This window comes from Trichosurus vulpecula, chromosome 4 (assembly GCF_011100635.1).
Source record: "Trichosurus vulpecula isolate mTriVul1 chromosome 4, mTriVul1.pri, whole genome shotgun sequence".
Taxonomy (NCBI): domain Eukaryota; kingdom Metazoa; phylum Chordata; class Mammalia; order Diprotodontia; family Phalangeridae; genus Trichosurus; species Trichosurus vulpecula.
Genome location: NC_050576.1, coordinates 307,138,642 through 307,166,007, shown reverse-complemented (window position 1 = coordinate 307,166,007; position 27,366 = coordinate 307,138,642). Strand labels below are relative to the sequence as shown.

Here is a 27,366-nt window from a genome sequence, read left to right as displayed (position 1 = left end):
AGATGCCCACAAATTCTAACTCCTCAGAGTAACCTCCTAAAGCCCTAAGAAGGTGATGTAGCAAGACCGGCTCTGAGACTGTAAGCTAGCATGTACATGCTATATTTATATAACACAATTTGTCTTTTGTCAAAGTTGTAAAAATTTGTTTTCTTTGATCCTTTTTATCCTTTGGTCAGGGCAGCTAGATGGTATAGTGGATAGAGTGCTGAAGAGGTGGACATGACTGAAATGACTGAACTACGACAAGTCCTTTGACCATGAACCCTTCTTTTTATAGTTGTGAAAAGTATTCTCTTCCTTGCTCTTCATATTTGCTCAAGATGTAACTTTTGATATCTAGATCATATATCTATTTGGAGCTTATCTTGGCCATATGGTGTGAAATGCTAGTATAAACCTAATTTCTTCCAGATTGCTTTCCAATATTGCTTAGTTTCTAATTAATTTTAATCCTTTCTTCAGAGACCCTTTATTGGATATAATTTTTATTGCCATGCAGTCAATAAGGATGTGTTTATTTTTTGCTTTTTTACATTTATTGGTGAGGTTTTAATTCCCTAATTCATGGTCAATTTCTATAAACATGCCATTCTGCAATAATTACTTCAGGTGTTTTTCCAAAAATTTATTAAGGTTCTTACCTTTTTTCTTGATTTATTTTTTTGTCAGATGTGTTCAGGTATACAAGACATACTGATATTCCCAGCTATTATACATTTACTACATATTCCTTCCTGTAAATTGACCAATTTTTCCTTCAAGTATTTAGACAAGATACTATTCAGTGTATATTATATATTGACATTAATTCACTGTCTGAGTACCTGTCAGCAAAACGTAATCTTCCTGTTTTAATTCATTGTTATTAGAGCTATGAACTGGTCCAGCTTTTCTGCAAAGTAATTTGGAAGTAAGTCCTCTCAAATCACTGAATTGTACATACTTCTGGCCCAGAGCTACTACTTCTAGGGCTATATCTCAGACAGATTAAATAAAGGGGAAAAGTATCCACATGTACAAAATATTTATAGCAACTCTTGTTACAGCAAAGAATGAGAAACTAAGGAGATGCTTAAAATTTGGAGAATGGTTGAACAAATTATGGTATGTGAATGTAATGGAATATTATTGACCCATAAGAAATGATGAAAGTGATGGTTTCAGAGAAACCTGAGAGTTGTATGGATGGATACAGAGTAAACAGAGCAGAACCAATTTATATAATAATGAAAATATTATAAGACAAACAACTTTGAAAGACTTAAAACTCCAACCAAAGCAACACTCAATCATAACTCCGGTGTAACAATGATGAAATATATTATCCTACTCTTGGCAAAGAGGAGATGGCCTCAATACACAATGAAGTGTGTATATGTATATATATGTACATGTATATATGTATATGTGTGTATATATATATTTGGACATGGTCAAGGAAATTTGTTTTCCTTGACTAGGCACATTTGTTACAAGAGATTTTTTTTTTCAAATTTGCTGGGGAGGGAGGTTAGTGAAAGGATGGGATAGAGTTCTCTCCTTCTGCCTATCCCTCTGTGCCCCCAACAGCAGAGAATGAAAGCAGAAGGAATCAAAACAAGCAGGAAAGCTTTGAAAGTTACATGTTGAAATTATTATATACTTATGAGGGAATTGTAGGGATTAAGACACCAGGTGGTTAATTGTGAAAACTGAGTGAACCACACTGACTCTATCTTGTGATTCAATTTTAGAGCTAGCTTAGTTCCATTTCTATTCAATTATGGGTTTTGTCCAATTTCTGTCTTGTGAGAAAACTTTATTCAATTTTGGGAATTGAGAGAAAACCTCATTGCATTGTTTGAACCCAGCTCTGCATGACTGGGAAACTGTTTAGAGACCCTTCAGTAAGGACCTAGATTATACTGACCAAACCCAGTTGGATCCAAAGATTGGTGTAAAGAGTTTTCTCACAATTCTACATCTCAAGAAACCCATATGTGTTATCTGAAAACTGACCCTGTACTGATCATTCAGTTACTGTTTCCATGTTCCTTTGATTGTTCACAGATACTTGGGAGTGGGACACCTCTTTTTTCTAATTTCAGGGAATTATACCTGTTCATTCTCCCACTCCCAACTTCAAAAGTCCCCAGTCTTTCATCCAATTAGAAATTAGATTACCTCATGCTGTATTTTTTCTTTTAAATGAACTGGCCTTATATGATTGTTTTTGATGCATAAATGTCTGTCTCCCTGTATTCAGCTTCTAGCCCTAAGATGAGGAAGGGGTGTGGTCCGAATTTGTTAGGCAATTGCCATGCATTGCTTAATAAATCGAAATGCTCAGAAGCTCCAGCCTTTGTTGCCTGAGTCATTTTATCTTTCCTCTGCTACACTTATAAACCACATAACAGAGACTTGTAGTTTCATATACAAGGATCTCCTGTTCCACAATGTATATGAAAATGTTCATTTTATTCGTTGTTTGTTAAGTTGAAAATTTAAAGGGAAAAAGGAAGATAGGTTAGAATCTGACTTGTGAAGGCTTTTAAATGCCAAAGAGTTTACATTTTATCAGGAAGTTAATGGGCAGCCATTGAAGCTTCTTGAGGAGGGGAATGACATAGACTCGTGCCTTAGTAATATGTCAATGGCAGCTATGTAAAAGATGGATTAGAGAGGGAAAAGACTGGACACAGTATAGAGAGCCCAATTAGGAGACTACTGCAATAGATTAGATTATTGCAATAGGTAGGACAACCGGGTGTGAGCAGCAACAAAGGAATAGACCTGAGATGTAGAGGAGGTGGAAATGATAAAACTTGGCAACTAAGCTGATATGGAAACTCAACAGGTGATCTGAGATCTCTAAGTAAAAGATAGTAGTTACAATGAAGAAACAGACTGCAGTAAAGAGAGTTTCTTCACCAGAAGTTCCTTACCCAAATGAAATCACAGCTCTACCCCTCTCCCAGCTGTACTCCCTCAGTCTTTGCACAGGTGAACTCTGCTCAGAGCTGAGTAAGAAGAGGAGATTAACTTGGATACTTTTTGGAAGAATGTGCAGTGCATCCAATGAATCTCGGATGCTTGGTGCTGCAAACATCTATTTTTAAAGACCAATATTCTCTCAGTAATTTTATAAAGCTGAGAATCATGAAGCACAATGATCTCAGAAGAATTAAAATCACAAGTGAACTGAAGGGCAATGGAAAGATAAATGGTAAGAAAAAATAAGCTATGATAATGATGATTTTAAAGTCAGAAATACCCTAAAAGACATCATCATGGATAAGGAGGTGAGCTGATCACTAAGGAGGATGGAAGATAAATGGTAGACAGATTTTAATCAATAAATGATTTATGAAAAAAAAGGACAGGAATAACACAGGATGAGGAGATGTTCAGGGTTTTTTTTTTTAGTGGATACCCACACTAATGAGATCATAGAACTATCCAAGAAGTAGAATTATGATCAGAATGAAGGATAAGGAGTATTAATTCTACTCTAAATTTTCAAGACCACTTGTAGGATGAGGTATATTACACCTTTTAAAACATTGTCTTTGTGATACAGAACCACTGGAATTCCTATCAAGAATCTGAATGCAAAGTGTATTGGAATACAAAATGCCATCAACAATATGGTTAATACTTTGGCATAGGAACAAAAACGTACTTCCTTCTTATCTCTGATACATCCCTCACAGTAATCAGTAACCCTGGATTAAATAACTACTTATACTGTCCAGCTACTCCTCTCAGTGGTTTTCAGGAAATTGATGTTTTCCATTTGAGGGACAAAGGAGATGATTTTTTCTGGGTAGAATGACACAATCTTAGACTTTAATTGAGACAAAATAGAGACAGCCACAAAACAACCATCCTTCACTTGGCACCTACTATTTGATACAAGAAACATATCCCAAGGATTGAGACATATTCTCAGGATTTACCAAATAAATAAATCAAAGTTATTCTGATTCACTGGTCTTACGACATCAGTTGGAGAGAAGAGTAACAATGTGAGATGCATTAAGGGGATAATTCAGGAGTTCAGGAAAAGGAAGAAATACTAGAAAGAGCTAGGATATAACATGCTGTTGAACTTCTAAACTATTTTAAGATGCTCCCACAGAAGGACTCAAGGAAGGCAGGACTTAATAGAAAATAAGATTCCACATATGTATGAAAGTCTGTTGACTTTATTAAGAAGACTTAAGAAAAAAACTACTGATGATGATGATGGTGAGATAAAGAGCTAGTTGGGTTTAATTACAGTTTGGGAAAATGTTACTTGAAATTCTGCCAGCGACATGAGGTGGATGGTACTCTGTTGAGGTCTGTAAATAACAGCTATTATTAAATAACAGCACAGGGGAAATTTAAATTTACATGGACAATTTCTTAAGACTCCAAAAAATGCCAGAGAAACCATGTTTCTTATGACTTGCTTAAGAGGTCTGGAATCATATTCTGACTTTTTCTGGAACATATTCACAGACAGCTGGTAAATGAAGAACCTCAACATGTGGGTGTCAATATTTAGGCATTTCTGACAATCTGACTTGAACCAAAACATGTATGTGCAATATTTAATGATAAAAGATGCAAAGTTGTACCAAGAATGCATAGGTTCTTATGCACCAATCTGGTCATTATATACCCTTGCCAAGGGGAAACCAAACCAAACCAAACCCAAGAACCTTCAAAGGCTGACTACCGTTGTCTACTACATAAAACTGAAGTTCCTTTGCCCTTCATTTAAGGCCCCCCACTGCCCTATCCCCTAATCTGGTTCTCCCTTACCTTTTCAGCCATCTGACATAGTGTTATCTTCCACATATGCTATACCCCTAGCAAACTAAGCTACTTTATACCCCCTAAATAAGCCTTTACATTTTTGAAGCAGTTTTTAAAAACTGCTAAAGAATTTTCTTAAACTTAAATAAGCAATTTAAAAAAATATCTAGAATATCTTCCTTCCTCTTCTTCTGTTGAATTCTCTTTCATTTTTCCAAGTTCAATTGAATGGTATCTCCTCCAAGAATCATGTCCTGATCTCCCCTTTTAATGACTTTCTCCTTCGTAGCAGTTTATTTTGGAACTCTCCAATTCACTTATGATGTCACACTATGCTTTATGGCAGCATGGGAGAGCATGGTGTGATTGTGTTGGTTTTAGAGTCAAAAACCTGGGTTTACCTCTTGGTTCTACTAATTATTATCCATATAAGGTTGGGCATTTAACCTTTCTGGTCCTCAGTTTTCTTATCTGCAAAATGAGGAGGTTGGGCTAGAGGACCTCAAAGGTCTCTGCTTCAAGATACTCTATGATCCACATTTGTATCTAGTTCCCCAACTAGCCTACAAGCTTCATGGAAACGGGGAATATGGCTTTTCTAAACTCTCTATCTCCTTTAGGTTCTATCACAATACTCTGTGTACAACAGGTGCTTAATAAGTGCTTATTTATGAATGGAATAATAAAGAAAAATATAAATTATCAAAACATTCTAAGATGCTGGAAGTGGCTTGAACACAATGTGCTCTTCCAGATGTTCCAACAGCAGCAGATATGATACACAAAAAAGGGAAAAGAAAGATATGGAACTATTACTACTGATGCTATAGGGTAAGACTGGGAAAGAGAGGATTTAAAAACATTTTAATTAGAAAAGAATATAGGGATAGAATAGTTTTTCTAGGTCCTTAGTAGTATTTACATGTGAAAATAATTTAATAGTATTTTCCTGTTATACAAGAAATTCTCCAGAAAACTAAAAATTAGGCCCTATTTTGTAGACTCAGTAGTTACCAAAGTGAATTAATTAAATAATCTGAAATGAAGAGGATTATTTCTATATCTGAGCAATGCTTATATATTCCTGGAACCTGACTAAAATGTCCTAAGAAATGAAACTGGCTTCCTCATTGTGTTTGCTTGCCTTTAGAGAGGAAAAGGGAAAAAAAAGAAAAAAAATACCCAGCACCTGTTTAAATCCCAAGTGAATACTGCTATGAACAATATTAAAATGAATGCCTTTTTTCCACCCCAATGTTATGACCACATTCACTTCTGAAGTCTAACACATAAAGCTAATAGGAAAATACTGAGTTTTCTATATTAGGAGTACCACTTCATATACTGATGAATCAAAGAAAAATAGCATGAAGGTTTAGAGTAGAAACTGTTAAGACTCACAGTGGCATAAGGACTGACAAATTTTACAAACTGAAAGAAAACATTAGTACAGCATGAAGAATACCAAGAAAATATAAAACAACTCTCACTGAGAAATGACTTGCTTATTACTTAGGTATGGGAAAGAGACAAAAATTTAACATGGATTTTTAGACCTGGCATATCAAGATAATAATGCTGGTAAAAGTTGATTACCCAGGAATAGGGACGTATCTGAGTTTTTTTGATTGAAGATCTGTTACTTCTATATATCCAGATGTTTGTGGAGGAGTAACATCTGCAAATAAATAACAGTTGTAAGAGCTGAGTATTAAATTATTGCACAACACTGAAGTGGAAAAAGATCAAACCTTGCAGCCCCACATCCTGTAGAAGGACCTACAGTGGAACTCTAAGTCCCTTTCATAAAGCATTACAGCAAAGTCCACGCCAAAGGGTATACCTCTCATGGTTATTTTGCCTTAGGAAAATAAAAAGTTTGTCAAACACAAACACGTCAGATCATGACTATTTATTGTCGGAAACTGACTTCCAAATCTTTCAAAGGTAGGTCACAGCTTTAGAATTTTAACTTCATTTGAAAATATTCTCCTATACAAATTCTGTCTGCTTTTTTAGCTAGTAACCTTAATAAAGGTCCTGAAAGGCAGGCATACAAAAATATCTTCCCCTTTGGAAGGACAGGAGCAAAGCCATGACTTTTGACGTACATACTCTCTTCTCTTTCTTGCTGTGTCTGAAGTTGTGAGCTGTCATTGAAGTTAAAATAGTAAGAAGGGGTGTGTGTGTGTGTGTGTGTGTGTGTGTGTGTGTGCGCGTGCACGCGTGTGGTGTGGAGAGGGAGAGGGAGACAGAACTTTCCAGCATGTGTGCTACTTGCTTATGCTTCTCTGACATGCCTGCTGGTGGGTGCTGCTCTGACTGAGTTTTTTAAGAATGGGGTGAAAGGTGAATTTCTAGGCAGAATGGAAGGCACAAGGGAAAGTCTGGAGATTAGAAAGATGATTGTGGGATTTGAAACAGATGAGAGGGTATGGGATTAAGGGTACATGGAGAAAGATTGGCTTTGGTAAGGACAGGAGTCCCCTCTTCATTATAGACTAGAGGAGAAAATGAGAGATGATGACAAGGGGTTTAGAGACGAAGAGGAGAGAGAAGAGAGAGCTCTGGGTGAATGGCCTAAAATTACTCACTAAAATAGGAGTCCAGGTCCTCAGTTAAGAAGGTAGGGGAAGAAAGCCTGGGGAGGGAAGAGAAGTTTTAGAACTAATGCTTGTAAAAAGTGAGATAAAGAATAAATTAGGGAGGAATAAAAGGACTGCCTTGTTGCAGAGAGGGTCCTATTGAGATTAGAAAATATAAATTGATAGTGGGCCCAGTCAGCTTGGTTGCATAACTTTCTCCAGGTCCATTCAGTAGCATGTGAAGAGGAGCAGAAGACTAAGACAATGTGGGAGTATGCCAAGATTGCAATCTGGCAAGGCGTAAGGATGACGGGGAAAGGTTAGACAGCATCGGCTCTTCATCATTACAACATCCATTTCAAAATTGTATTACAAAGTCACTACCATGTATTGGTCCTATGTCTGCTTGGAGTAGGTAGCTGTCCACAAGATATGAGGGATATTAAAAGACTTTTCTGTGGGGCAGCTAGGTGGTGCAGTGAGTAGAGCACTGGCCATTGAGTCAGGAGGACCTGAGTTCAAATCCGGCCTCAGACACTTTACACACTTACTTAGCTGTGTGACTTTGGGCAAGTCACTTAACCCCAATTGCCCTGCCTTCCCCCCCTCCAAAACAAAAACAAAACAAACAAACAAAGACAGAGGCCTGGCATGCTGTCTCCTTCACTTGGTTAAGACCTGGAGTTAGCTATAAAATATAAATGTGTTAAATAGCAGGGAAGAGTGGGGTAAGATATTAAGCTATTATCATGTACCAAAGTTAGTTTCTTAAATTATTTAGCCGGGCACCTCCCTAGCAATGGCAGCAATGAAGCAAGAAGGATCTTACAGTTAAGAGGTCATGTGTTGCCATAGGAAGGGTGCTGAATTTGGAGCTAGAAGACCAGTGTTCAAAGCCTGGCCCTGCCAGGACACTTTTGTGTCCATGGGCAAGTCACCTCTTCTCTGTGGGCTTTGGTGTCTTCATCTGTGAAATGACGAGATGAAATTCAAACTGCTTCCATGATCCTATGACCCTCATTTGAAGTGATGTAAGGGAGGAAGGGAAGGAAGTATTTAAGCCTGGAGTGCTCATTGCTCAATCTGGGCAGGAAGGAATGAGGGACTCGAAACAGAGGGTGTGTGCCAGAGGAAAACCTGAGGAGGACCAGCCTAGGTCACCACCACCTTGGCTTCTAATTCAAGAGCTATATTGGAAAGAGCATTTATTGCCTCAGACTAGGCCAGTCTTGCCTGAACTACAAAGTGCTGCATAATACATCACTTTTGACACTTGCTGTTGCTATGTTTTGGCCCAAATAGCTTGAATTATTTATAGAAGGGTGTGGTCTGATGATTAAACAGGACTAGCTGCCTTTGAGGGTGAGAAGACTTAAGACTTTCTACCTAATAATCATCTTCCCCACATTTTGTGTTCATCACTTAATTTAATTTTTTTCTATAAGGAGTAATATGAAGCTGAGTGGCCATCATGAGTACTTCTACATTATGGCTAGGCATAAAGCTATAGTAGCAGTAATTTTCTTAATGGTCATTTTTACCGGTAACTTACTTTCTTCTGTTTCAAAGTATAAATTAGTTTCAAGGCACAGAGAAGAAGGAAAGAGGCAATTTTCACTATGTCTTCTATTTCAAGAAAGAAGAACCAATTAATTTCTAATGCTAAAAAACATTCTTACACATCAGGACCGGTTGCCTCAAAACTTTAGCAAAATGTTTTGAGGGTTATTTTTGGTAAGCATTTGACAAATGACCAAAATGAATGTTAACTGGTTTGAAAACAAGTCAGATGACATGAATATTTAGGAAATGAGTTATCTGAAAGGAGAAAGCTTCATGGTTGACCTTAGACAGAATATAAGGTGGAGCTAAAGAAGACAAGGATGGTGGCCAGATTTCCTCCCCGAATCAGCCAAGTTCTTGTCAGTAGTTCTGAATGTTTCAATACACAGTTGAATCTCGGTATTAAGGACAGAGATGTAAGAATATAAATTCATAGGGCATTTTCATTGCATTTAGCATCCAAGTGGCATTTAAAGAAAGCTATAAACCAAAGGAATCAGTTCACTCACAACCAAAGGAAGTTTGTGCTGTTCTGCTGGCCACCAGATGCAGAAGGGTGTCTACCAAGAGCAAAACTACTCATTTTGGGACACCATATTTTGGGAAGGGTGATAAGCTGGAGAGCTATGTGGAGAGTGATGCAACTAGGATGCTGAAGGGTCTCAAGGTCATGCATATGTGAATCATTTGGAGGTACTGAGGACGTTTAGCCTGCAGAAGGAAGACTTCCAGGAGACATAGGAGCTATCTACAAGTGTTTAAGGAACTATCATGTGGCAGAGGAAACAGACTTGTCCTGCTTGTCCCCAGAAGGCAGAGTTGGGAGAAAAAGGTAGAAGCTGCAAAGAAAATTTAGACTTGATGTTAGGAAAACCTTCCTGGTAATCAGAGATCTGCCCATGGGGAACAGGCTTGCCTCAAGACAGAAAGTCATAGGTGGCATCTTCCCCAAGGCCTTTAAAAGCCAAGACTAAAGAATTCCTGCTTAGAGACGCTGGAAAGGAAGTCCTTCATGAAGTACTGGTTTGAGTTCTCTCTGATATTCTGTGATTCTCAGGTGGGTCCTACTTCCAAGAGTACAGTCTATAGCCCATCCATGCTTTCACTTCCTTTGTGATTTTCAGTCCAAGTTCTCTCAATTATCCAAATGATCCATGATTCACTGGAAGCCTGCCTCTTTGCCTCTACATTTCATGGGCCAGTACAGCATTACGGGTTGTTTAATCTATTCCACCTTATTCTCCCATTTCTTTTTCAAATCATACTTTTCCTGGCGATACCCATTTTTCCACCGTGATTGTTGGAAATGTTATAAAATACGTTGCTGACCATACACCTATGCATTCCCCTTCAATCACCTGCAACTTGGTTAAAATATGTTGTTGCAAGGTTAACAATCATAGGGCATTGATGGGAGAAGGTTGATATTAAAAAGATGGTGTGTGTGTGTGTGTGTGTGTGTATATGTGTGTGTGAGAGAGAGAGAGAGACAGAGAGAGAGACAGAGAGAGACAGAGACAGAGAGAGACAGAGACAGAGAGAGAGAGACAGACAGACAGAGATAGTAGCTTGGGATTTGGAGGTATCATTAAGAGAATCATGGAGTTCTGGATAAGGGGGTGGGGATTGTTCTGATGAAGCTTGGTCAGACCATATCTGGTATACTGTGTTTAATTCTGGGCACCTCATTTTAAAAAGTACACTAACAAGGTAGATTGGGTCCCAAATCTAGTAAGCAGGAGTCACATGAGAAAATTAGTTAATGAAACTGGTGATGTGTAGTCTAGAGACTTAGGGGTCACATGACTATGGATTTTGTGCCTAAGGGTTAGTCTAACCAGTACCTTAAAAAGGACCTCCTCTTCAGTGTGACAAAGGGTTTTCATGTGGAAGTGGAATTATGATTTATTCTTTTTGGCCCTAGAGAGTAGAACTTAGACCAACTGATAGAAGTTTTGAGGAATCAGATTTCCACTTCAAAACTTCCAACAATTAGAGATGTCCAGAAAGGGAATGGATTGCCTCCTAGGACATTCTCATTATTAGAGGTCATTAAGTAACATTTGTCAAGATATTATTGAAGAGTTTCATCCCTTGGTTAAAGATTGGGTGATCTGTGAGATTCTTGGTAGAGCTGGAGAGATCTTTAGAGATCATCTAGACTTCATCTCTTGCCTTTGGGCATTTTTACTAGTTGTCCTCCATGCCTGCAATGCCAGCCCTCCTCATCTCTCCCTCCTGGCTTCCCTGACTTTTTCCAGGAAGTCTTTTTCCAACTCGAGTGATCTGAGTAACTGCTCTCTCTTGATTATTTCCAGTTCATTGTATGTATAGGTTGTTTGACCATAGTTATTTGCAGTTAGACTCCCCCAGTTAGACTATGAGCTGCTCAGGGGAAGGGATGGTCTTTTGCCTTTCCTTCTATCTCCTGATGCCATGGACAGTGCCTGGTGCATAGTAGGCACTTAACAAATATTCACTGACTGAGTGACTGACCCCTGAAAGACAACTATGATTGTACTTTGGACAATTCAACTTCACCCAAAAATTATCACAGCATCTTTGTTTTCTTTTCCTTTATTTTTTTTTAAAGGGAGAGGCAGCATGAAGTAGTGAATAGAAAACTGACTCCACAGTCAGGAAGGTCTGGGTTCAGATCCCACCTCTGACACTTACTGTGTCACTGACACTATGTGACCCTGGGTCCTTAATTTCTCGGTGCTCTGGATAATGTTGTAAGACTGTAAAATACAGAGAAAGTGCCAAGCTGCTTTGGTATAAGGAATTTCCTTATCTGAGATTTTCATACACTAATGAAATCCCATGGATAGTTCCTATCCCAGTCATTTTTTAACGTGAAGGACTCATGGGATCAAATTCTTTTCCCCCTCCCCAACAAAATAAAATAAAATAACTTTACCCTTTTTGGTATGTTAATAATCTGGCAGTTTCTTACCTTTTGGAAAAATTTCTTTTAAAGGTACATTTCCAGGGGGCAAGATTCTGACCACTTGATTAGTATCTAATAGTATCACACAATTGGTCTGTTTTGGCCTTCCAGATTTACTTTGTCCTTTCTTCGAATTAGAAGTAAATCCAGTCTTTGTGCCCAAAGATGACTGTCTTTTCCAGGAATAAACTTCACTGGGCGACTGAAAAAGAGAACTAATTAGTGTGTCATAATTTACATAGCATTTACTTAAATATCAGTTCCAAACTTTCATTTCCCAAGTATAATGAAATAATATATGTATTTATATTTTTACAATTATTAGCTGAAACACTAGCAAACATAAATATTTCTATTTAAGAAGAACAGAAAAAGAGGAAGGATTGTATCTAAAACTACAAATGTCTACAATATACAGGTTGGGTTTTTAGAGAAAAAAATATAATAAATTCATCAAAGTTTCAAAATTGTCCTACTTGTCCGTGTCTTCTTTTGAATAACATTCTGCTTTCTTTTGTATATTTAAAAATGCTTCAATGACACTTCCCTCGTCCCCTTTTTGTGGGAGCATCATTATCACTATATCATCTCTCTACCTGAACAATGAAAAAAAACTCCTCATATGTAATAAAGTAATATAAACAATCAAATCAAATTAAACTCACACATTTCTTGGGCTCCTGCTATGTACTTTGACCCCCTTTGGTGCTCAAAGAGCTGGCAAGTTTCAGCCCCATCTAATCATCTTGATTTTGAATGCTATCTTCAGGACTCTTTAGACTATTTCAGGTCACATTGCTGTGGCTTTTTGCCAGGTATTCTCATCAGGGTGCAGCCAGAACCTCCAATTACTCAGGGATTACTGCCTCTAGTACAGACAACTTTAGGCTTCAAGGCCCTTTGAGGTAATTCAGGTTTCTCAGTCTGATGAGGCTTCTCCATGTGCTCATTCTGGGCTTCCCTTCTCTTGGTTAAGAAGTTCTACAGGCTTCAGGCATTCCTGGACCATGTCCAGTATATGCGTTGGTTGGCTTTAGGCTGATCTACTTGAGAAGGCCCTTGCCTCTCTGGCAGATAGGAAGTCTGCTATCTTTTTGTGCAGTCATGAGCTGGAAGAAGGAGCTTATGGTAATTTCTCTTTGATTATTTATTTGGGCTAGTGATATTTTTAGATCTTTCTGGAGTACATGTGGGAGAACTGGGTTTTTCCATGACCTTTCACACCATCATCTTAACCACAACCCTCAAATATAGATATTTTTATATTAATTCCTTCCATAGCAACTGGAAAGATCAAGTTTCCTCTGCTATAAGCATAGTTTCTGAGAAAAAATTAACAGAGAAATCTACAGACTATAGCTCATTTTGTTTTTAATAAAACAGTATGGGAAACCATCCTCTACAGGCCTAGAAACTAGCTCAGTTGTATGAAGGAAATTACATGCCAATGACAGATTTAACAAAGGACGGATATAAGATGCTTGTGAGGAGAGATTTTTTTTTTCTCAGCACCTAGCACAGTGCTTGGCACATAGTGTTTAATAAATTCTTATTAGATGATAGTTCAAACCACATGTGTTTGAGGAAAAGAAGGGAAAATTACATTTATTTAGCAGGTGAGTATTCTATGTAATTAACACAAAACTCAAAAGCTATGGTTCCCAGACCTCTGTTGCCACAAATATCTCCTGGCCTATACTATGAGGTCCCCAAATGTTGGAGCTCCTTTCTAAAAACCTGTCTGGACACAGAAACCATGATCCTGAGCTAACAGCTATCAACTTCTAGGACCTTGTGCTCATTCTGACAACTCCTTTCAAACAATGTGGCATAGCTTAGGACTTGTCTTTAACACATTTCAGACTCATGGAAACTGGGGAGAGGGGCTCTAAACTCTAAAAATTTGGAACCATGATTTCAAAGGGAAATATCTATAGGGTCATTCCTTCTAACTACCCTAATAATGAGAAAGGTCTTATAAGTTACAAATATCATGTTCCTATGTAGGAATATACACAGTTTAACCTTATCGAATCCCTTATGATTTCCCATTTCTTTTTATTTTATGCTTCTCTTGAGTCTTGTCGTTGAAAGTCAAATTTTCTATTCAGCTCTCGTCTTTTCATCAAGAATGTTTAAAGTTCCTCTACGTCACAGAATGTCCATATTTTCGCCTGACGGATTATATTCAATTTTGCTGGGTGGGCGATTCTTGGTTGTTATCCTAGTTCCTTTGCCTTCTGGAATATCATATTCTAAGCCCTCTGATCCTTTAATGTAGAAGCTGCTAAATCTTATGTTATCCTGATTGTGGCTCCACCATACTTGAATTGTTTCTTTCTGGCTGCTTGAAGTATTTCCTCCTTGATCTGGGAACTCTGGAATTTGATTATAATATTCCTGGCAGTTTTCATTTTGGGATCTCTTTTAGGAGTGATTGGTAGATTCTTTCAATTTTTATTTTACCCTCTGGTTCTAGAACAGGGCTGTCCAAAATGCAGCCCACAGGCCGCAAGCAGCAGTGTGATTTATGCAGCCCACCTACAAGGATAGAAATTTACGCAAGTGCTTTAGTAAATGAAGCTGAGCTACTGCAGAACTCTCACTAAAATGGCAAATCAAAATATATTGTCTATTGTTTCAATAAAAACCTAAGGTTGGACAGCCCTGTTCTAGAATATCAGGGCAGTTTTCCTTGAGGATATTTTGAATGATCATGTCTAGGTTTTTTTTTTGATCGTGGCTTTCAGGGAGCCTAATAATTTTTAAATTATCTCTCCTGGATTTATTTTCCAGGTCGGTTGTTTTTCCAGTGAGATATTTCACATTGTCTTCTATTTTCATTCTTTTTTTTGTTTTGTTTCTTGATTTCTCATAAAATCATTAGCTTCCCTTTGCTCCATTCCAATTTTTTAAGGAATTATTTTCTTCAGTGAGCTTTTGGACCTCCTTTTCCATTTGTACAATTGTGCCTTTTAAGGCATTCATCTCATTAGCTTTTTGGACCTCTTTTACAATTTGGCCTAGGCTGTTTTTTAAGGTATTTTTTCTTCAGTGTTTTTTTTTGTGTCTCCTTTTAGAGTCACTCATACACATTTGTTAGTACCATAGGTAAGATTTTAAAGGATAGGAACACTGCTTCAAACTTAATGAAATGTGTAATACTCAGGAAGAATTCCATTCTAAGAAATAGCATCCAATTCTATAAAACAAGAGAATTTTAATGTGATGGCCTACACACCTGATAACATGGTAAAGTGAATTATGCTGAATTTTTATAGAAAAATATGTTTATGAATTATTTATTTAGGAGGCAACTGATTTAACAAACATATTCTTTTGATATGACATTTCTATGTAGCACCCAGATTTAAATCTCTATACAATGTCAACTATCATTGACAATATTAGACATTTTCTGTTGGTCAGTGCAATCAACTGTAAATTGAAAGCATCAATCTATTCACAGTGGAGATAAATTGAAGTATTGTGGATACTTCCAATCATAAAGCAATTTATTTTGCTTGAGAGGTTCATTTCTGGAAGATCTGAAAGCTACGTGGAATATGTTAGCTTATAACTTCAACTAGTCCTCAAGCCAAGAGAGGTAATATCTTTTACTGAAAATGGTTCTGTATCCATAAATTCTTTTTCCACTAAGTCAAATCAATTTTGAAAACTATGTAAACTTTCATTAAGAATATCTTATATTCATGTAAAATACAGCAGTGGGATAAATAAAGATATAATTATATTTACCCTCTCAGCAACATTATTTTACAACAATTTTCTTTTGTATAACTGTAAATTTACTAATAAATGCAATATACAATAGACCTTGCATAAATACATTTTAAAATGAATAGCACATATCATCTTCAGACCATAAAAATAAGATTACATTTTAACGAGGTTTAGAGACGCTACAATAATTTTGATATTCATTTATGCTCATTAAAAGGTGATTCTATCCATATTCACCACCTTTTTCCTTAAATTTATTTTCTTTTTCCTTTTAACAGAAGTTAAAAGTGATTTTTGTATCACACGACAGAAGATTCCAAAATCAATCAAATTATGCCTTAAAACCAACAATCAAACTTGAATAATGTTTTAAGATGAGTTTATCAATTCCCCAACATTCTATATTATATCAGAATGTTATCTAAACTTTTGGTTATCTTTGCACAGAGTAAAGAAGTCCATATTATGCATTATTACTTCATTAAGGAAAAAAAAAGATTCGAAAGAAAATCAAGTGAAATGAAGAAAGAAAGGTGAGCTGTCAGTTATAGTAAGATTAGTTTTATATGTTCAAATGATATTTTCTAAAATTTCATAAAAAGAAACTCTAAGGCAGAGGTTCTTGACTTTTTTCTTGGTCATAGACTTCTTTGGACCCTTTCTAAAAATAAATTTTTTTAAAAAAATAATAACTGAAAAAAGTATTAAATTTAAGTTAGAAGTTATTACTGAAAACAAGGATATATTTTTTCCCAGCCAACTTCATGGATACCTTGAAATTTATTCACAGATTTATGGATCCTGGTTTGAGAACTTAGGACACAGCAGAAGGTTAAGTTTCTCTATCTCCATCTTTAGAAAGACAACAGTAACCTCACTGCTGATATCAATAAGCTTTGCAGAAAAAACATGTAATTGTTTCCTTTATACAGTCAAGGCCACTGTATTACAAGAATATGTTCCAGTCTCTGTTAGGTGATATCATAGCAGCTGTCTTTTATTTGATAATTCATGCAACTGAGAAAAGCATATGACAAAACCTCAAACCCAATATTATCATTTAGGTTTTGCATTTCAAATTATTAGATTAGATCTTATACAATGAAGTAAACTGACTCATTTAGGCAATTGCATTAACATTTCAAGGCATTTCAGACAACCACATTATGAAAAAGACTCACATCTTCCTCTGCAAATGATACTCCCATCCTACCCAAATGGCATGAAGGAAAATTTGAACAGAAAATGAACTCTTTAGTTAAAGAACCTGAAGATACATCTAAGGCCACATAATATTTACACTGGCTATGCTGCTGATAAGGCCACCAGCTTTCTACCCTTTTGACTTTAAGCACATTCTTCTTCAAGGGGAATTGCCCATCCAAGAAGGAAATGAGGTCAGATCAACATGTTATTTTTCTTACGATCTTGAGTTGTCAAAGGCAGAGTAAACCAGACCAAAACACACCAAAAGTGGCCTGATAGTTCTACAGTCGAGGTCATTCACTCCACAGTAAAAATCATCAAGCAAATTCAATCACAAAATACACCATGGGGACATTTCCCCCTCAACTATCCACCACTGACTATCCTCAGCCCGTTCCTTTTTTTTCTGTAGTATGGACAAGTTTTTTCTTTTTAAAAATTTGTTATTTACTTATTTTTTAACATTCTTTTCTTTTTTAAATTTTGACTTCCAGATTCCCTCCCTCCCACCCCCTCAGACACCCACTGAGAAGGCAAGCAGTCTGATGTCAATTATATATGTGAAATCATGCAAAACATATTAGTTATATTGCAAAAAAAGAAAAAAAGTGAGAAAATTATACTTCAATTTGTATTCGGAGTTCAAAAGTTTTCTCTCTCTGGAAGTGGATAGCATTTTTTTTTCCATCATTAGTCCTTTGGAATTGTCTTTGATTACTGCATTGCTCAGAGTAGCCAGGCCTTTCACCTCTGATCATCGTTACAACGTTGCTTTTACTATGCACAATGCTCTCCCAGTTTTGACTTCACTTTGCATCAGTTCATATAGGTCTTTGCTATGTTTTTTTTTTTCTGAAATCACCTCCCTCATCATTTCTCATAGCACAACAGTACTCCATAACAATTACATACCACAACTTATTTAGCCATTCCCCAATTGATGGGCATCTCCTCAATTTCAAATTCTTTGCCACTACAAAAAAGAGCTGCTATAATTTTTTTTTGTACAGAGATCCTTTTTCCTTTTTCTTTGATCCCTTTGGGGCACAGATCAAGTAGTGGTATTGCTGGATCGAAGTGGTATGCACAGTTTCATAGCCCTTTGGGCATAGTTCCAGATTGTTCTCCAGAATGGTTGGACTAGTTCACTACTCCTTCAGTGTTTATCGACTTTTATAAGGGCAAGGTGGTACCTTAGAGTAGTTTTAATTTGCTTTTCTCTAATCATATGACTAAGGATAGCTTTGATTTCTTCTTCTGAAAACTGCTTGTTCATATTGTGAAAATTAATTATTGATCCTGTATTTCATATTTTATTTCATCTATAATTGATTCTATTCTGTAACCATATTCATGTAACAAACCTAAAATTTCTCTTTGTCTCTGAACGAAAAATCTCATGAGTTCAAAAGTTCAATCTTTCACAATTTAGATGCTACAGTTCAGTTTTCTTATTCACTGCTTTCAATTAAAGAAAAACTCTAAGCTAATGTACAGAAGCTCAATACTCTCATTAAAAACTTTAATTCTAAGGGAACTGTTATCCTAGCATCACCCGCAAATCACTTGGTGCCAAGGAAGCTTGCTATCCCTTATAATTTCAGCTCCTGAGAAACTTCACAACATGTGTTATTCTTGAGAGGGCACAAAATGACGTGGTTCCATCTCTGTTTATCCTTGCCCAATTAAAGGTGGTTTTTAGAGCCAGTGAGTCTATATTCCTGGTCCACTATTAGTGATCTCCAGATGCAGCTAGGTCCCATAAATACAGAAAGCATTCCTTTAAGGCAAAGAGGGGTGGACCTGGTACCACATGTGTCCACTTTCCTTAATGTAACCAATCATGTTGCCCTCATTCCCATGATGCTGCCAACCCTATAACAAACAGTATGACTTCCTCACCTATTCTGTCCTATTTTTTGTTCTTATAAAAAGGAGTTACATCTTCAGTTCCTAGCACTGGCTTGGGAATCAGGGAGACTCATTTTCCGGAGTTCAAATCCGGCCTTAGACACTTAGTAGCAGTGTGACCCTGGGAGAGTCATTTAACCCTGTTTGTCTCAGTTTTCTCCTCCATACAATGAGCTGGAGAAGGAGGTGGCAGACCACTCCAGTATCTTTGCTGAGAAAACTCCAAATGGGGTCATGAAGGGTCGGACACGACTGAAACAACTGAACAACAACAACAACAACAACGCACACACACAATATTGCAGGGAGCGTGAATGTTTAACTCCGTCATGCACACTCCTGTGCAATGAGAGATCTTTGGTTTTTCTCCTTCCTTCCATTTGTCTTCCAGCCAGCCACGGGGAAAATACGGCCACTCATGAGTCAGTGGAATTGTGTCTAGGCCGTGGCAATGGATTTCAATAAGGAGAGAGTCAGGACCTACTGTGATTTGTTGGCAAGGGTCATCCTGAGGACTTCAGAGTGTCACCACCTCATCTCCAGCTGAACTCTATTATATATGTTACCTCCCTCTAGAACAGAAACTCCTTGAGGGCAGGAGCTGTCTAGCTTTTGCATTTTTATCACCAGACTTTAACACAGTGTTTGACACTTTAAAGTTTAATTCTTTTTCTCTCATTCTCTCATTCATTCATTCTCCTTCCAGACTGGAAATAACATAACACAGTACAGACCTGTATGACATTTATGTGTTAAGGTAAAAGACAAAGAAATATAATATTTTAAAATGCAAGGAGGTAGGTGGGATACTAGTGATTTATTTTGGGACATTCTAAAAGCTTTATTGAAAAACGATTATTTTTTTTTTATTACCACACAAGTTTACATATTATAAATGAAGTCACCTAAGAAACATGTTATATAAAATGTAATACCATCTTGTTGCTTACCATGAGATCTGGGAAACCAACAAGTACAGTTGCATAATTATTCTCATCAGAGAGAATCCGGTTAGGAGAGGCAATCTTCTGTCCCACAGCTAAACTTAGATTTTCTGATGACAGTTCATTGCTTGAAATTTTATGTGGTGTACTGAGTTCTGATTCTGAAGTAAGGAATTAAAAATGGCACATTAGTTGCACATTCTCCTGAAAAAATATAAGTTAATACAAGCTATTTGTTTTCTACCCTTCTTTCCCCTAACTACCAACAGTCTATCCCAACATTAAGATCAAAGACACAGAAACATAAACCTCCCATTTGACTATGTCCCTCTTAATTATTGTTTATAGTTTTAGGCATTTTTCCAAAATCATTTCAAGTAAGCATGGAATATAGTAATTTTATTAAACAGTGTCAACAATAGCACCCCACAGAAGATACCAAACTGACATATAATATATAGGCAGAAGCATGATTTTTTCCAGAATTATTATAAAATAAAAGCAACCGAATTGATGTGGCCATCAATATATCAATCATTCAACATTTATTAAGTTCCTATTATTAGCATTTAGTAGAAATTTACCAGAAATGACCAAATACAAGCACACAACTCTCGTATTAGAAAATTTTCTACTTCTCTAGTGATGGAATGTGAGCTTGGGCATATGAGAACTTCTCCAAGCCTTAGTCTCCTCCTGAGGTAATACCTGTCCTACTTTGCTGAAAGACTGTTACAATGGTCTACTAAGTGAATGCATGTAAAAACATTTACAAATTAAGGAGTACTACACAAATGTGAACCATTATTTGTAAATATAAAAAAAGTGATGTCAGTTTTTAATAAAGGGAATATAATTCTCGCTAGAATGTGAATCTGATTTATAACCAACAGAATCACTTTGGGGTCCTAACAATTGTTTGAAATGAATCCTTTAAAGTAATACTTTCTTCTTATCAAACATAATAATTCTGTTAAATGACAACCGAGGACAGTATGTGTACACCAGCACATACCCACACAACAGACATAAACACATTTAAACAGATACATGCAAAACATTTACCTTTTATAAATCCAAATCCTGTGCTCACTGGCTCTTCTTTTAATATATGCAACTGGCAAACTCCTTTTTCTTTGGATTCCACATGTCCAGGCTTAGCTAAAAGGAATTTCCTATAAACAGTGATAATACACAGCTAGACCTGACTTATATGAAAAGTCTTCCCTTTTCTTATCAATCTCAGGCGAATCTGAGAGAAAATAATTGCTTTCATATTCAAAGCCTCTTTTTTTTTTTCTGCTTAAAACCTCTATAGAGTCACAGAACTTTAGAGTCAGAATAGCCATTTAGGCCAATCAACTTCTATATACAAGCCTTTCTTACAATACCCTTGACAGGTGAGAGTAAATCCACTACTCAAGAGGCAACCCATTTGACATTTGGGTATACTGAATGGTTAAAAAATTTTCTGCCATATATACCACTGCTCCTGATTCTGTCCTGTAGGGGCAGCTGGAAAAGGCCTAATCCCTCTTTCACATGAAAATCCTTCAAATATTTAAAGACAGCTTCCCCCTCATCTTCTACTCCCCTACTCTCCCCAATCTTCTCTTTGCTAGGCTAAACCTCCTAAGGTCCTTAGGTCTATCCTTGTCTAGCAAGGTTTTGAGGTTCTTCTGGACCACTCCTCTGGATGTTATCTAGCCTGTCAATTTCCTTCCTAAAATGTGGTTCCTAGAATTGGACCTGGTACTTGAAGTCTCATAACATGAGTATCACTTTGCTCATTCTGGACACTATGGCTTTTTAAATGCAGCTTAAGACTGTGCTGAGAGGCAGGCAGTGTGGCATAGTGGATGGAGAGCTGGATTCAGAGTTGAGAGGACTTGGGTTTAAGTCCCAAATGACACCTATTGGCTGCATGACCCCAGAAAGTCACTTAACTTTCTCAGGACCTTCCAGGCAACTTTCTAAATTACAAAACAGTTACTGATCTGGACTGGTGGAAGGAATTCTCTTACTGGGAGTCCCCGATAGGAACAACATCACAAAACTAGACCCCAAAATAAAACTAGCTTTTTGGACTATTAGTTAGCACTGTGTGCTTGCAGCCCACTAAAATGACCAGATCTTTTTTTCCACACAAATTGTTTTATATACCTCCTTCATCCTATAATCATACCACCCAGGGAGTCCCAAAAGTTTTAGTGTAGTTAAAAATTATTAAAGCTCGAACTGCTTGTAATGTCAAGCAGGGTGGGATAGTTTGCTGTTTTTTGTTTTGGAATGCTTCTCAGCACTAAGGCAATCAAGTGCCTTTGAGTCTTGCCTTTGTTTCAATCAAGAGTCTTTGATGACCTGCTTAAGTCACAAGAAAGTCTAAGTCACATGAATCTGAGACACATGGTTGTGACCCCCTCTGTGGGCTGACCCTGAAGAAGTGTATATATACTCTGAGGTTGGCATTTTGCTTTGGGGCTCACTCATTGGAAGAGTGTTCCTGTGATTTCACTAGACAAGACTATGGGTAGCCATTAAGGAGCCCCCAGATGTTGGTGCTTCTCTCTCTGCTAACTATGTACGTATTACTATTTGCATTATTTGCTCTGTTCACGTAATTTCTATTTTTGTTTTCTCTGAAGTTCAGGGTGCTGACTTTTTCCCCTGAACTAAGTGAATGATATATGTACGTTTAATTAAAGTGAGATTGTAAACCCCTTAAAGATGCTTTCCTTAGAAAAGCAGATCAAAGAAGCTATTCTAGCAGTCCTCCTGTGTGCTGGTGTTGTTTGTCTTACACAACCACAGTAGCTGCAAGTAGCATTGTTGTTACACTATTCTAAAACTTTTAGGAACTCGGTAATACAGTTTTTATGCACACATATGTATATGCATATAACATAGGTATAGAATCACACAACACACACATGTACATGCATGCATAACTACATAAGGCATACATACAAAAACTTGTACACACAGGATGACCTAAAAGTTTTATTTCAAACTTAAATACCTTAAAATTGCACTCAGACTTTTGGGACGCTCTGTATACACATGCATGTGTATAAAGGAATATACAACACACATACATGTATAAAAATGTAGGCATACATATATGTGTATGTATATATCCCTACATTGATCTAAATAAATCTATTTGTCTATCTATCCATCTAATACTTACAGGGTGACACAAAAGTTTTAGTTTAGGCTTTAGTAGCTTAAACCTGCACTCATTTTGTGTGGGTAAATAAAAAGTGGGTAAGGGGGCTTAGAAAAGGACAACACATGAAAAGTGTGGTAATAACTGAGTGTTACTACCTTAGAAGAGGAGACAACAATTATAAAATGCTGACTACCCTCATCACCAGAATCTCTGGCTTTGACTCTTATTGCTGGCTCATCTGATGATTGGAAATCTGCCCTTCCTTCTGGGAAATGCCAGGGAGCAGAAGCTGTTGCCATTGTGGTTCACTTGGCCTTCTTGTTTGGGGACCACTGGGGAGAGCATCAATCAACTGCATGATGTACTATGGCAAGCTGCCTTTGCCTGTCCCTCTGGAGGATAGTGAAAATGCATGAACGGGGGTGCAGAGGTGTAAGCCAGCTGCTACTGACCAAGCTCCCAGGGTGCCTAAAACACTGCACGCGGCAGCCCTGACAGCCCCTTTGGTCAAGCCATAAATGGTCCAGTAGGAGAGGTAGTACAAACACAAGCACTTCCACATAAGGGTACGTAAAACAGAAATAGAAGCACACAAACATATGAAATTTTGGGGGGCAAATTCCATCATCTAACAAGAAAATAAATAATCTGGAAAGAAGATGGAAGATTCTAAAGAATACATGACCTGAAACTAGTTTACAGTACTTCTATTTAGGCATGAATATAGCCAATTCTTAATTACCTATCCTAATGAGGAAAAAGACAACAACAAAGATAAGTTACAGATAACACCAAAGTTCACTTCTGCTGTTAATTTCAACCATGTTGCCTGAAACATCTTTATAAGTATTTTAAGAAGTGATCACATTTAATTCTTTTAAGTTTCCTTCTTTCTCATTCTACTGATTTCTACCGAGGTGATGACAAATAGTGAAATAGTTAAAGTGTAGACAGAGGAAGAAGAAAGGAGCCTTGGTAATACACAAAAGAAATAATCTCTTTCAATTTCCTATGGGACACTATGTGGTTAAACCTACTGATTTGTATTGTTTTCAACCAGGAGCCATCTGTCTTCAGCTACTAGGAAAACCGACTTGAGGCTGATAGGAAGGGAGATGGTATGTGCTCGACCCTCTAGGACATCTAGCACAATCAAACTATTTCTGTAAAAGACAAACAAGAAGAAAACTTCATCTGAAAAGGAATGGATAAAATAGAGCCCCACTTCAAATTCTTTCAAAAAATAAGTTCTCACCCATATTCTTTGTAGAATACAAGCCAGTTTTTGTGTGAAAATTCTTTACACATTTTGTAGGCTCCCTAAAAATAAAGAAAACTACACATTATTCACATTAAACATGTAAGTATATTTATATAGTTCACCTTGCCTTGGGAATCAATTTACAGTAACATTGGCTAGAAAGGTGAAGTGGAAGAAGAGATTTCAAAGAGCCTAGGGTCAAGTCCTTGCTCTGTAGCTTACTAGCTCGATGCCCTTGGCTGAGTATTTTAATTTCTCTTGTTTTCTCATCTGTAAAATAAGGACATTGAAGCTGAGGATGATGCCTTCTTTGTTTCCTTCCTTCCATAGCCCCCTATCTCACCCAGGCTGGAAATGTAGCAGCCACTCATGAACCCAATCTCACCACTGACTGGAATGGGAACTTTGGCTTACTCTATTTCCAACCTGGCTGGGATGGTTAGCCACTGCAGCTTGGTGGCCTCCTATTTCTGAGGATTCACCATACTGGTGCCTAAGTGAAGATAACTAGATAGCTTAGTCCACTGTAGCTGAGAACTCCTGAGCTCAAGCGATCCACTATCCTTAGCCTTCCCAGTAGCAAAGATTATATGTTTGTGTCACCATGCCCAGTGGACTTGGTGATTTCTAAGCTCTAAAATTCCAACTTATATGACTCTTCTTCTAGTCTCCTTTCATAAAACATTCCACTACTGTTCATATGTAGCTCATAGCTAAGATATTTATACTTGTCTACTAAATTATATTTCAGGGATGATGGCATACTCACTCACTTAATATGTATTAAGAAAAAAGACCAAAATTCAATATGGAAATAAACAAATCTTTAAATAATTAAATAACTATGGAAGCATATGCTGTATCACAAATAACATGAGGAACACTGCAACTCTATTACATACATACATATGTATGCATATATATGTGTGTGTATACACACACATACATACATAAACATATATATGTATACACGTGAATACACACACATACATATTAGTTAATAGACTGTAATGGTTTTCTTTTTGTTCCAGTCCTTTACGATCAGGTATCCTGCTTCAAGGCATAATGAAAAACTTGCTCTATACAAATGATCTTTTCCTGAATGTCAAAAGGAATTCTCTTTGTCTGGGAGGAAATGCTTAAGGTTTTTACCTAGTTTTATGCATCCAGAAGCCATGTCGTAACCTTATCACATAAATCTAAAATATAAATAATGTTTTAAAATAAAGCCTGTTTATGGCATGGCTAAAAATTAGATATGAATAATGTCTCCAATGGCTCATCATGTTCTGTCAGTTCTGGTTGAGTATTTCTGGCTTGTTCTTATATATGTAGATTAATAGCAAAAAAAAAGTCATTATCTTTTGTTACTCACATCTTTTTGTATATTCTAATATTCTACACATATTAATAGTGAAGTTTCTTTGTATGTTATTCAAGGAGTGGTGGGGTGTAGCAAAAAAGTGAGGATTTTGTAGCAAGTGGGAAAATGTCCTTTTTCATATTTGTTTTGACTTTCATATCTTGGGACAATTTGGAAATCCTTACAGATTCCTCCTTGCTCCACCAGATAGTTTTTATAGGGGCAACCTCATCTTGTGAAGGGAGGACAAGCCTTCGGAGGGTTCGGTCGTTGGTATCTAACAGCAGGATAGCATTACTCTGTAAAGAGAGGAGAGAATGGTACATTTAAGGTTAGTGCATTTTTTAAAAAGCTGCAACACTTTGACTACAGGGTGTCTTAGCAACCTGGAAGTGAAGGAAACCATTACAGTTATAAATCAAATGGAAGACATAAATGATGAACTAAAAAAAAAACACTTCTGAAAATACGAAATGATTTTTCTTTGCTAGAAAATCTTAACTCTTACATGGTCTTGAAATTTCTATTATTAGATGGTGTTAAAAGGAATTCTCCTCAAGTCTGTATCTTCTGTCTTTTTATTTATTTGGATCTGCGATTTTATTGGAATAGGGTATTCCCATTGAGAAAAACACTTGTACCAGTGCAGACTAATTTAGGGTTAAAGATTTAGAGATAGAACGGATTTAAGAGGTCGTTTAGTTCCCTCCCCTCTTTGTATGAGGAGAGGTTAATAGCATACGGCTTGCCCAAAGAGGTCTTAAAGGTAGCAAGTAGAAGAGAGCCAGGATTTAAACCCAAGTCCTCTGATTCCAAATTCAATGTTCTTTCCATTGTACCATGCTGTGTGGGGTACTGAAAGGTTGACCCAAGGTCACACTGTCAATATGAGTCAGATGCTGGCCTTGAAAGGAGGTCATCCTGACTTCAAGGTCACTTCTATCCATTAAACAACACAGTCTCTCATCTTAAATCACATCCCCTTTCAATAAGTACCAATCTAAACATAGTTCAGCTTCAATACAGAATGAAGATCGCTGCAAAGTGAAATATAATTACATCCACCTGCATTGATATTATTTCTTGAGAAAACTATAAACAAATTTCTAAATCCTTTACAGATTAAATCTGATTTTGTCCTTTTCAAAATTCAGGCTGAGTACAGAAAACATTAACATTATATTAAAACAGGTTAACAACAAAACATCAAACACTACAGACAGTCTAGGCAGCAGTGAGTAGCTCTTAATACTGAACTTGACTGGAAGCTACAGCTTAATGAGGTAAACTTTCAAAGACAGCACAGTAATGATTTCTAAAATTTACACAAGAGATTTCTCCAGCATCATTAACCCTCTTCCTGGGCAGAGTTATGCAAATGAAGCCATAAAAGCTCTGAAAGGAGTGGTCTATTTCAAGGGAAATTCATTTTGCTTTTACGAGTTTTAAGCAAAATAAATGAGCAGGCAAGATGAAACGTGAGCTTTAGAAACTGAGAGCAGAAAACAAAGAAATATTGGAGCATCTATATGGAAGGGATCATTGAAAGATCTTTTTTTCCTCTTTTTGAGAAATAGTAAAAACTGCTATGGACTCAAAGCAATAAGCTGGTAAATGAAATTATAAAATTATTTTTTCAGCTCTAATTGCTATTCATAGTCTTGTTTTTGAAGGGTAGCTCACGTTCTTTCAATTAAATAAAGAATAAAAGCACTTCTTCAGGGGGAGAAAGGTCGCAAAACACGTGAAGAATTGGTTGTTTTAACTCTTAGATTCTATAATTCCAATAAATTACGTAAAGAATGGGGGAAATCAAATTAAGGATTTGTTCATTCATTCATAGATTCATTGGTACATTCAACAGATATTTGTTGGGAGT

General features: G+C 36.9%; 1 protein-coding gene across 1 annotated transcript in view; it reads right to left on the bottom strand.

Annotated features, from left to right (window-relative positions):
• VWA8 (von Willebrand factor A domain containing 8) overlaps positions 1-27,366 on the bottom strand; it is a 391,960-nt gene that overhangs the window by 116,207 nt on the left and 248,387 nt on the right. The window contains exons 30-36 of the mRNA XM_036757477.1: positions 25,673-25,786; positions 24,119-24,183; positions 23,901-24,026; positions 20,757-20,866; positions 19,698-19,852; positions 11,893-12,088; positions 6,385-6,466 (exon numbers count right to left, since the gene is read on the bottom strand). Of these exons, the coding sequence (XP_036613372.1) occupies positions 6,385-6,466; positions 11,893-12,088; positions 19,698-19,852; positions 20,757-20,866; positions 23,901-24,026; positions 24,119-24,183; positions 25,673-25,786 (848 nt within the window). The remainder of the gene's footprint in view (positions 1-6,384; positions 6,467-11,892; positions 12,089-19,697; positions 19,853-20,756; positions 20,867-23,900; positions 24,027-24,118; positions 24,184-25,672; positions 25,787-27,366) is intronic.